Source organism: Emydura macquarii, unplaced genomic scaffold, assembly GCF_026122565.2.
Source record: "Emydura macquarii macquarii isolate MOO-44397 ecotype Brisbane River unplaced genomic scaffold, CSIRO-AGI_Emac_v2 contig_1229, whole genome shotgun sequence".
In the NCBI taxonomy this organism is placed as follows: Eukaryota; Metazoa; Chordata; order Testudines; family Chelidae; genus Emydura; species Emydura macquarii.
Window position 1 is genome coordinate 2,266,276 of NW_027131366.1, and position 12,214 is coordinate 2,278,489.

Below are 12,214 nucleotides of genomic sequence, written 5' to 3' on the forward strand. Positions count from 1 at the left end.
ATTAAATTAGCACAGTACATGCCTTTATGCCAATGAGAGAGGGTTGGCGTCCACTGACTACAGGGAACACTGAGGGACGCTTTTGCTAAAGTGAGAGAATAAAATCCATCTCTCAGGGTCCCTGTCTGGGCCAGGCAGATAGTCTGCAAAAATTCATCCTGCCCTACTCCCACTCCACTCCCTCATGGCCCCTTTATGGTAGTCATTCAAGATAGGTTCTCTAATTAAAACACTCAGAACTTGAGATCTAGGGGTATAAAGTGCCCAACAGATGTCTCTGGTGCCCAGCAACGTAAGTCATTTGAACAGCTGCAGTCGCCTTTGGCTTACCCCATACATATTTCTTTTGGTTCCTCCAATTCTGGCACTCTTTCAATACCAGCACTTGTGAGCCCAGCATTAGTTTGATTTTTCTGCTGCCATTCTGGTGAGAGAGTGTTACCAAGCCTGGGTTGCACATGAGTTGGATTACCCAGTAATGGAGAGTGCCAGTCTGCAGGGAGGATGTGTGGTCATGAGACAGAGGAGTAAAAATGCTAGTCGATTTAAAGTGTTGTGATCAAGAACAGGTGAAATTCATGAAACAGAACTAAAATTCTTTACTAATGATGCATCACTTTGGAACAGGGACATAGATTGTGATGGCAGTTAACTTAGTCTGTGAGTGTTGATTGAATATCACAGTCTGATCGTATTGCCGGGTGCTTTGTCACCTATTCAAGGAGATTTGAGAAGAAGTTACTGCACAGTCATCTGGCTGTTCAACTACTGTCAGTGGTACATGGTCTGTTGATACTGTACAAGCCTTATATCTCTATGTATCTTACATTAGGTTTATTGGGTGTTTTCAAAAAAAAAAAAAAGTGTCCTCCTCACACATGCTGTGTGGAGACCTATAATGCCGAAATTCCTGATGCTGACAAAACTGCGTGTCCAAGAATTAACAGTGGATTTTTGTAGATTTGGAACTCTTTTATGATGCAGGTGCAAAGCAAATATTAATGGTGTGGGACTCAGAACTTCTACACAAGTAGCCTTGGGTGTCACATATAGGGAATGTGGAAAAGGTGTGATGATAGAGGAGGCTTTTAATGGAGGGAAGGGGAAGGATGGTAATTTAAAAAACAACAACAAACCAAACTATAGTTCCCTCTGACTTGCTGGGCTGTTAATGCATGTAGGGAGGGAAGGAGACTATAGTGTTGCATGTAAGGACTATTAAAGACAATAGAGGCTAAATATTGACATAAATGGAGATATCAGAGAACTAGCAGTCACATTTTTAGAAGTGTTCTCCAATTTTATGTGCCTCTGCTTTGGGTGTCCAACTTAAGGTACCAGGTGTAACTGAGTGTGTGACAGGTATCAGTACCAAAGGTGTAAAGGGACTATGTAGGGTAGTGCAAAGGCAGATAACTAGGAACAATCGAATGCTACTAAGAAAAGCGAAAGCTGAAAATCCCATCACTTTGCTCCTCTTAAAGTGACACTGGAAAAAGCCTAGAAAACCCTATTGTAGGGCATAGTCCTTTGGTGGCTCTTTTGGATGAGCTAAATATCCCTGTTGTTCTTTTCTATCCCTAACTACTATGAAATTGTAGTTCTAAATTGTAATTCCTGCCTTGTGTCAGGTTCTCTGGGAGGCAGTTATAAAAACAGTTATCACTCTATAACTGGTTTACATTCTAGCCTCCACTGAACAGCCCCTCAGGGACCAATGAAGCTTATTATTGTTATGTTTCTTAATGTTAAAGTCGCCGTATCTCTCATATGGATAGGCCCTGCTTACCTAGACAATTCTTGTGATGAAAACTTACATGGATCTACATATAGCCCAATTACCACCTATTATCCTCTGGGATGAGTTGTTAATACCTTTTTCATTGACATTTTCGCTGTTGGCAAAGTTCATAAAATTGGCACAAAGGAGTGAATTGTTATATGTGTAGGGCCATGGGTGTGCATGGCACTTGACAAGCAAAAATGATCTCTGCCCTAAGGAGTTTAAATCTAAGAGCCTAGTCCTGCTAGGGACCAGGAGCATCCTACAGGATGCACAGTGCCTTACAACTCCCATTTACATAAGTGGGATCTGAGGACACTTACTACACTGTGGAATGAGGCCATTAGTTGTACAGATCCAACAGGTACGATATCATGACATGCTGGATGAAGGGGTGGGGTAACAAATCAAAGGGAGAGGGAAAGTGTACTTTGGAGAGGGTCCCCGCCCAATTCCCTTTCCCTCTTCCATTCTGTAGTTCAGTGTATCATCTTCTTATATGCTCCCCCAATCAGGGCTGGCAGTGGTAGTGAGGAGTTACCCATGCAGAGATTAGCAGTGGAAAAACTAGCTGGAAAGTGAATTTTTGAGCAGGAAAGGAGGAAACTGCTTCCCCAAAGCCTTGGATTTTTAATCACTGATTTAAATGGAACTAGGATTTGGCCCTCAGGCGGTTAAAATTTTTATCGCAGCTGCACCTTATAAACTCTGATCTTAATAGGCATGGAGAAGCTTCTTGGCACTGTTGGAAAAGAAAACAGACCCTTTTTTCTAGTGGCTGGCAACTTTCAGAAGGGCTAGTTTGCTCATTCTTGTTGGTTTGACATAACCCTTCAGGAATGGATAGCATCTCAGCCTTCTATTTAATCTCTACTTTTAAAAATGCCTTGAAATAAAAAGGGTCATTGTTCAGTTTGTTGTCTGATGTATTTTGTGTTGCTTTCTCTATGCAGATTGAGAAGTTGCAAAATCAGATTGAAAAAGAGAAACAAAGCAACCAAGACCTGGAGACCTTAAGCGAGGAGCTGATAAAAGAGAAAGAACAGCTACAGGGCATCATGGAGACTGTAAAAGCCGATAAAGACAGACAGGTGCAGACTTCACAAATGTGATCCAAAAACGTGTGCTCAGTAGTGGTCATTTTACCATGGCCATTTTAGAGGGTCTTGATGGCTTAGGGACTTGGTAATAGACCACAGAGCATATTGCATGCAGAACACATGTTCAAATACAGATCAAGGTATTTTGAGCAAAAATAACTACATGTGATGGAGTCTGCTGCTTATCCCATTGCTCTATGGGAATCTTCAGGTTGTAACATTGCTTCTTCCTTGCCCTTGAAAAACATTAACTAGACAAGTTAGGATGTACAACTCAAATCTCATATTGCTGCAGAAGATTGTATTGATACCAGCTGTGTGTCTTGGTAGTTTTCTTAGACTCCCTTGATCTAAGTAAAAAAATCCACTACACCCATAGGACTGATATTTTAAATACACTGCAGCCTTTACTACTGTGATGCAATTCAAGTACAATACCACTATTTCACAAGTTTACAAGGAGTCATCCATACTTAGTAATTTAGAGGGAATAGATGTGTAGATCATTGGAGGGTGGTCTGCTTACTTTTAAAATATATTACATTGATTTGTGTGACATGGCTCGGTGGTGTTAAATAATAAAAATAAACCTTACATTTATATAGGGCCTTCCATCCTGAAGGATTCTTAAGTGATTTCCAGATTTATATTCAGGGAAGACTCCACCTCTGAAATACAGCTGTGGTGAAACACAGCAACTGTGGAAAAGCACACAGGAAGTCTTCATGATGTGACAGGAAATGGACGCTTCACATTTAGGACAGGAAGTGAAGAAAACTCTATCTAGGGTAGGCAGAAAGGGCCACCTGATGTCCTTTACTCAGGCCTAACTCCATTTGACTTCAGTAGGTGTTCTGCCTGAGTAAGAACTAGGTAAAAATCTGAGTAAGGACCTCAGTATTTGGTCCAACATAATTACCTCAGCTGGAATTTGGCCAAGAAATCATGATGAACTCTCTTCTGTTACTAAGAATATTTCTTTAATGAACTCTTTAACAACTGCTAGTGTTCAGCACGTTAATTTTACATCTTATCAGTAAGAGGGCACTTGGGCCTTCAGTTATCACAGTGATGAGTGGAGAATAAGAACTTACAAAGACAGGGAACCAATGCCCCTGGGCACTGTGCTAGGGCTTTGGTTCAATCTGACTCAGAAGCAGGAGTGACTCCTAATAAATCAAGTCCAGGCTGTTCCATGGAAATCTCACATCCATATGCTGACTCTGCCTAGACCTGCTTAGCTCGAGATTTGAAAGGAATACAGCACAATGTTGAACTCACTAGAACCTTGAGATACCTCGTGTATGGTATTAAAAGGGGTACATAAAACCACATTTTCTTCAAGAAGTCTCTTCCTTAGTTTGGGTTGTTGAGGAGGATTTGAGTCAGGGATGACAATGGTTAGTCTATTGATGAATTCGTGTTGTGTTAAATGGGCATTGTTTTGTCAGGGGTAAAATGCCAGACTGTACATTGCTCTAAAAAAACATACTTACTAGCAACACCTCAGATACCATCCACTCTACTGTAGATAACTCTCTCCAGCATTCCTGGTAACCTTGTTTTATTTTTAATGTAGATAAAGGACCTCAAACAAGAGAATGACCACCTCAACCAAGTGGTTTTGTCCCTGAGACAGAGGGCTCAGGTTAGCAGTGAGGCCAGAGTAAAAGACATTGAAAAAGAGAACAAGATGCTCCATGAAACAGTTACAGAGACTAGTAGCAAGCTCAGCAAGGTGGAGTTTGAGAAGAAACAATTGCACAAAGATTTTGAACAGGTTAAAGAAAAGGTAGAAAGAGTGGAGGAAATGGAGAAAGAGCTCCATCGGCTAGAGAGGGAGAATGAGCAACTTACAAAGAAGGCAGCAGCCATGAAAATTGTAACAGAGAAAGTTGAAATTCTTGAGCAGGAAAATGGGGATCTGGAAATGGAGAACAGGAAGTTGAGAAAGTCCCTAGACACCTTACAGAATGTTTCCATCCGGCTAGAGGACCTGCAAAGGGACAACAAGCAACTGGATGAAGAGAACCTGGAGCTCAGGAGGATGGTAGAGACCATGAGATTTACCAGCACAAAAATGGCACAGATAGAGGCAGAAAATAAAGAGTTGGAGAGGGAGAAAGATGAGCTAAGGAAAAACGTGGAGATGTTAAAAACTCTGAGCAAGAAGTCGGAAAGGCTGGAACTAAGCTATCAGAGTGTGAACTCTGAGAATCAGAGGCTTCAGCAAATCCTGGAGAACAGCAGCAAAAAAACCCAAGAGCTAGAGAAAGAGCTACAGGAAATGGAAAGTGAAAATCAGGTCCTCCAGAGAAAACTTGAAGAGCTGAAGATTTCCAGCAAACAGCAGGAGAGGTTAGAAAAGGAGAACAAAATGCTGGAGCAAGAAGTGTCCCAACTGGAGAAAGACAAAAAAATGCTGGAGAAGGAAACAAAAAGGCTTTGGCAGCAGGTGGAGTTGAAAGATGCTATTTTGGATGATAACACAGTGAAGCTGGCGGCTATGGAGAAGGAAAACAGAATACTTGAAAAAGAAATTGTTCGATTCAGAGACTCGTCTAATAAGATGAAAGAATTTGAAAAAGACAACAAAGACCTTGTAAAGCAAGTTACCATAGATAAAAGAACACTAGCTACATTGAGAGAGGTAATCCAAATAATATTATTGCCTTCATCATATGAATCTTATTTATTTAATTTGTGCTATGTAGTTTAGACAGTGGTCCATTCCATGCCAGTTTGATCCAGACCAGGAATTAGGGAGACCCTGTGTGGTGACTCTAGGCATCACAAGATGTGCTGCCCTGGGAAGTGGAATCCTAGAACTGCAGCGCTTCTGTCTTTCCATAAGCCTGATTATAGAGTTAGCTTTGCATTCACTACAGTGGAGTCCTGAGCCTTTTCTTATGTGGCACAAGGCAACACTACTGTGCCTAGTGTATTGTACTGTAGTGGCTTTTTAAATGCATACCTGTTGCACAATGTCAATAAGGGCCTGTTCTTGCAGTCATATCTGTATGGCTGGAGCCTTCAGTCCAGGCACAGTCCTGTTAAAGCTAGTGTGGTTTTCTTGGACACAGTCAGTATTGGGGTCCAAGGGAAGTATTTCCAGTATTCAAAGAATTTTCTATAGAAAGTATCAGGACATGTAAGTGAATATTGTAAATATTGAAGTAACTTTGTTAAATGAACCAGGTTTTAAGAGATGCCACAGCATAAGAACAGAGCATATAATTATTATGTTGAAAGTTGGTTTTATTTTAAAAGTTTTCAAGAGACCAGTGTGTAGTTTACAATTATTCAGAATTACTCTACACCAGATAAGGTGAAAACCTGAGCCCTATTGTTATCTGTGCTTCTGATTAGTTGTCTGTGGTCTAAACAAATTATTTCATATGTACAAATTTGGCTACAGTTCTTTGGGGCACTGGAAGGATAACATTTGATGTTTTTTAATTAAAAAATAACACATTTGTTATTTCAGCCTAGCTGGTGTTCAGCATCCACTTTCTTTAGTTTTAGAAAATGTTTCTTGGGGAAAATGTTTTATTCAGTTGTCTGCCCCTCAAGGATGGTTTAAGAAAAGATCTTGTTGAGGAAGTATTCTTAAAGGGCTCGTCTACACTTACAGCTCTGTAGCACTTAGTGAAGATGCTACCTATGCCAATGGGTAAGCTTCTCCCATCGGCATAGGTACTCCACCTCCTTGAGAGATGGTTGCTTTGTCAATGGGAGAAGTCCTCCCATTGACATAACGCTGTCTGCACCAGGGGTTAGGTTGGTCTAACTACGTCACTCAGTATAGTTATACCAACATATGTTTGTAGAGCACACCAACCATTTTCAATTTGTGAGGGCCGTGGCCCACTGGGGGACTGCGATCTGTTTCAGATGGTCTGCTAAACCAGGCTGCTCAGAGCCCTGAGGGGAGAAACCCTGAGCCCCCCCTGCAGGGCTAAAGCGCAGAGCCCCAGCACCTCCCGGAGCTGAAGCCCCGACCCCCCATCCCCATGGGGCAGAATTCCCTCCCCACACAAGAGCCTCCCTCCCGGGCCATGGAGTTTTTATAGCATCTTGGGGGGGAGGGGCGCTTCTGAAAGAAGAAGTTTGAGAACCCCTGAGGTAGACCCAGCCTTAGACAGCATAAAGCCCTGAAATAGATTTGAGTTCAGGCATTTTATCCCCAACATCTTGCCCTATCTTAAATCCTTAAATCAGCTGTGTGTCCCCTCTGGTTTTTAAATTTAAGTTTAAAAAATACATAGATATAAAAGAGAACTTATGGCTGTCATATTGTCAGTAGGAAGAACATGCATAAACAGTTAAAGAAATCTATAAGTTCAATATCAAAATGGATTATAGATGTGAATGCATATATCCTGTTGGAACTTAATCATCTCAGAGATCATGCAGAAACATTTAAGTAGCTCTGGGTTCTGTGTGCTTAAATTTGACATGTATTATTTATAATACCATTTTTCCAGTAGTTTATTTGAATCACTGAAGTGTAAATACTGGGTGAAATCTTGGCTCCACTGAAGCCAATGACTAAATTCCCATTGATAATCAATGGGACCTTTGTCGTTGATTTCAGTGAGACCAGGATTTCGCCCATCGTTTTATGTTATGGTGTGTGTGTGCATGTGTATATTTATATAATATGCCTACATTTTCTAAAGCATTCCGCGCAGGGCCAGATTACCCTTTTGCGGGCCTGGCGCCAAACATGTTTGTGGTCCTCCCAAAGGGGGCAGTGGGGCATGGGGCAGAGGGGATCGGTCCCTGGGCGGGGATCACTCTGGCCCCTCGGGAGCAGCACGATCCGCCAGTCAGATCAGCCAGGCCAAAACAAGAGTAGGGCCTGTCTTGGCTGGGCTCTCTCAGAACCCACTTGCCTTGCAGGGCCTGGTTGAGCACCTGGCACTGCCCCCTCTCATTGGCCAAGACTGGCCCAGCCTCTGCACCGTAGTGGGCCCCTTCCACATGTGGGCCCTGTGCCACGGCACCATTGGCACCATTGTAAACCTGGTAATGATTCTGGGTGCTCAGGAAAATCAGGACCTTTTAAAGGTATCTCCAGTTGGGCACCCAAAATCATTAGTTGCTTTTAGAAATGTAGTCTGACAACAAAACCAAAAAGGTTACCTTACATGTCAGCATTTTCTTTTACACGCTTATCTCATCTACACAGAGAAATTTAGTGGCATAATTATACCAATAAATACTAGTAAAACTCCCTGGGTGGACACACTTATTCTGGCAGTTTCAAAAGCAACATAACCTAAACCAGAAAAAGGAAATTGAATGCCAGAATAATCATCCACACTGGGAGTTATACTGGTATAATTATGCTGATAAATTTCCATGTGTAGGCAAGCCCTAGGTATAGGAAATACCTTCAGTACTGTAAATAGAGAGGTTGTCAGTTTTCTAATCTTATTTAATTGTTATAGGAAGTTGGCAAATTGATATCCCACCACTGTACATACATCTGTATTTTAAATTAGTTAAATTTTGTGCTGTTCAGAAGAATTTTTTTTTAAATTACTTTTACCTGTAATTCTGAAAAGTTTTTTTTTTCTTCTTTCGGTTGGATTCAGAAGACTGTGAGCTCCCTCTGCTGGTCCACTATCAATTCACTAATAAAGCTGTCTCAGTGCTCCAATATACTAACAATATCAATGATGCTAATGGAAGCATAAACAATTAAATACAAATTAGCCAAGGACAAAATCTGAAGGAAAAATCTCTGTATTTTATTTGATAAAACGACCAATAGAGAATGAAAATAGATTGCTGTTTAAAATCAGAGCATCTGATTCTCCTCTCACACTGATGTGCAATGGAGCTGCTCTTAGTTTACACAGGTCTGAGAGAAGAAGCAGGACCCCAAAAAAGTGGGTGAGGGCCTGCCCCCAGTGAAATCAATGGAGAAAACTCCCTTTGACTTTAATGGGGGGCCAGGATTTAACCCAGTACTCTTATCATATGCCAGAGTTTTTAAAATCATGGATATTCTATAATTATCACTGTCTTCTGTCTGATGATTAATCATATTAGTGTTGTTATAGGATTTGGTCCTTGAAAAGTTAAAGAGCCAGCAGCTGTCTAGTGAGATGGACAGATTGAACCAAGAACTGGAGAAGATTGGAATGAACAAAGAGCTGCTGCTGCAGGACGATAACGGCAATGATGACAAGTGAGGAAATTGAGCTCCTTTAACAGTGTAATTCCATAACTGGGCAGTGTTTCCTTGAACCCTGCTAATCACAGCCTTTTGCTTTTTCATTTTCACATTTTGTGTGTGTGTCTTCACATACCCACCAATTTCTGTAATACTCTGAATGTTTTTCTGAAGTAAGGCAGCCAATGTGCAGGTTTGGGAAGATCTTTTCCTGGAAGGATAGATGTCCTTATTTGTCTCCATTCCAACCAGTGGCACCAGGGTCAAGTTACAGACTAAATCCTAAAAGCACCAAGGCAATTGTCACTTGTAGGGATTTTTAACTGATGTTGGGAATAACAGAGAACCCACACACACAAGCTTTTCATGACTGCACTTTTCATAAAGGAAAGTGCTATGGTATTTTACACTGAGCACTCCAGCAGAAGTATTGTAAGCTGTGGTGGCTTAGACCATTACTGTAGTATTTTGTGAGGGTTAAATAGTATGGGAACCACCGCCAGCCCCACCCACCCCCATTGAAACCATGGTTTCATGTTCCACCCATGAGAAACTATATGAAACCATTTGTCTGAGATTTTGTTTTCTAACAATAGCAAAAGCCACTGTCTTATGGAAATTCTGCAGGCAGGTGACCACAGATGGCTGTTCTGCATCTACTTGAAACAAAAGTGAATTCCAGTTCACTGTGCTGTACTCATGACATTAACTTTGTGAAACCATTACATAGTTTCATGCTGCAATACATTTGGATTACAGCTGTTTTGTGTCCCCCTATAAATTTAGCAGGTGGAGGGTAGGATTCTGACCTCTTTTCCGGTGAGTTATACCAGGAGTAACTTCAATAAAGTCAAAGGAACTATACCAGTGTAGAAATTCAGTGTGGCTTCCGAATCAAGGCTTGCATGTACATATCCACTTACATGTTTTCTGTTCTCTTATCTTCGTGAAACCTACTTCTGGAAACACTTCTGGCGATTAGTGTCCCAAGTTCTGCCTTCACTTGAGCAGGGAGGCGATTTTTAGATTTAAGATGGGTGACCATTTTTGCCATCTGCTTTAACTGTATTTATAATTGAACTCTGCTGGCAAGGTAAAAGATGCTGTACTTGACCATTGTCCTTTATATGGTGCATTCTGTGCCTCTGACATTTAAGTGATGAGCCAGCCAAATATGAAAATAAATGCCTTGTGTCAAGGTATGGCATGGGATATCCCTGATGGGCAAGTCCTATAGAATTTAACAAAAAAGATCTCCTTCTTTAGGCCTTTTGAACTATCTTATGGAATTTAATGGAGAATGATATCCTTACTGTAGAATTCTGTAGAGTTGGGTTTTCCCCCAACCTATAGCAATCTACAGCAGGGATATAATTTTCTATTATATTCTATAGTATGGTTTGGAAAAAAATATAGAAAGGTTATTCTATATTGAAATCTGTAGTTTTTTGTTACTTGTATAAATCTGTATTGGTTTTATCCCTATGAAAATCTGTTGGATTTTTCCATAAGCAATTGTTTCCTCCATAGTAATCTTTCAATTTACTTCTGTCCAATTGCAAAAATAGATTAGTGATGGAAACCACATGTATATGAGGAAGCAGATACACGGAGTTATGAGATTAGTGGTGTGAGAGAGAAATGTCCATAATCCAGATGGTTGCATGTTTTCCAGTGCAAATATTAGAATGCTGTTCTCATTGTCTTTCAGAAAATATAAGATTCTAGAGAGCAAAACTGAATCTGCACTAAAGACAACACTAGCCATGAAAGAAGAAAAGATTGTATTGCTAGAGGCTCAAGTGGAAGAGTCTCTTAAATTGAATCAGCAGTTACAGAATGAATTAAATATGGTAAGAAGAAAACTCTATTTTAAGGTGTAAGGTTTAGCTATTCTGTAGGTTGCATGCTACATACTTTTTTACTCAAGAAGAAGAGGAGCAAAAAAAAGCCCCCTAAATGATTTAAATGTCTTCTTCTGTCATATCCTAGACAACAACAATAATAATATCAGCATTGTTTGGAATCTGGGGTGAGGTTTTCAACAGTGCTTAGCTTTGGTTTAGCTCTGTTTCCTTTTGAAGTCATGGAGTTTTACCACCATCTGCTGTCTCTTGTCTTATGCTGAGATTGTTAAACACTTTGGGGCAGGCACCATCTTTTTGTTGACTGTTTGTTCAGTGCCTCATTCAATGGGGTCCTGGTCCATGACTAGGGCTCTTAGGTACTACAGTACTACAAATAAAAAACAATCTTCAGTGAGAGCAGAATTATGCCAATGTTGAATGCTTTTGAAAATCCCCAGGCCAGTTATAACCCTTATTATTTATTTAATAGGAGGCAGGGAATTCAAGTGGAGAGGGCATCTGACTGGGAGTGAGGAGATGTGCATTCTTTTTCCTGATCTATAATTTCACTTCTGGGTCTCAGTTTCCCTATCTGTAAAATGGGGATAATGATACTTCCCCCTCCCCACACACTATAAAGTTTTTCTTGAAATCATGAGAAAAAATCCTGCATAAGAGCTAATTATTATTATTATTATTATTATTATTATTATTATTGTTTTATTTACTTAAGGATGCTGCAATTATTTGCAAAAGAGTCAGTTTTACAGGCATATTTTGTGTCTAATTCACAGGTAAAGAAGGACTTTGAAGTTTATAAGCAAAGCCAAGAAGATGGGCAATGTGGGCAGAACTTGTTAAAGTATCCTGCAGAAAAACTCGTTTCAAACCACCAGATGAAAGAGAAATGGGAAACGGGGCACCGAGAAACAACAATGGAGCTATTGAAAGTGAAAGACAGGGCTATAGAGCTGGAAAGGAACGTAAGTATTCACCTGCAGGATGCGGGTATAAGGCATTTTGGGATGTTTGTTATTTTTTAAAGTAGGAAGCAACCTCGAGTTCTGTGTATCCAGAGAGGACATTGTCCAGCGGCCAGAGCACTAGCCAGGGACTCAAGAGTCAGGGGTTCGATTCCCTGCTCCACCACTGGCTTCCTGTGAGACCTTTGGCAAGTCTGTGCCTTCATTCCCCATCAGTGAAATGGGGCTGATAGTCTCCTAGGGGTGTTATGAAGATAAATGTATTAAAGATTGTCATGAGCTCAGATGCTATGGTAATGGACCATACAAGTACC

The 12,214-nt window shown here is 40.7% G+C and overlaps 1 protein-coding gene across 4 annotated transcripts in view; it reads left to right on the forward strand.

The window, feature by feature from the left end:
- Positions 1–12,214, forward strand: part of CCDC88C (coiled-coil domain containing 88C) — a 129,871-nt gene that overhangs the window by 90,946 nt on the left and 26,711 nt on the right. For all 4 annotated transcript variants that reach the window (XM_067547077.1, XM_067547079.1, XM_067547080.1 and 1 more), the window contains exons 14-18: positions 2,737–2,874; positions 4,463–5,533; positions 8,958–9,085; positions 10,782–10,923; positions 11,712–11,900. In XM_067547077.1, the coding sequence (XP_067403178.1) occupies positions 2,737–2,874; positions 4,463–5,533; positions 8,958–9,085; positions 10,782–10,923; positions 11,712–11,900 (1,668 nt within the window). The remainder of the gene's footprint in view (positions 1–2,736; positions 2,875–4,462; positions 5,534–8,957; positions 9,086–10,781; positions 10,924–11,711; positions 11,901–12,214) is intronic.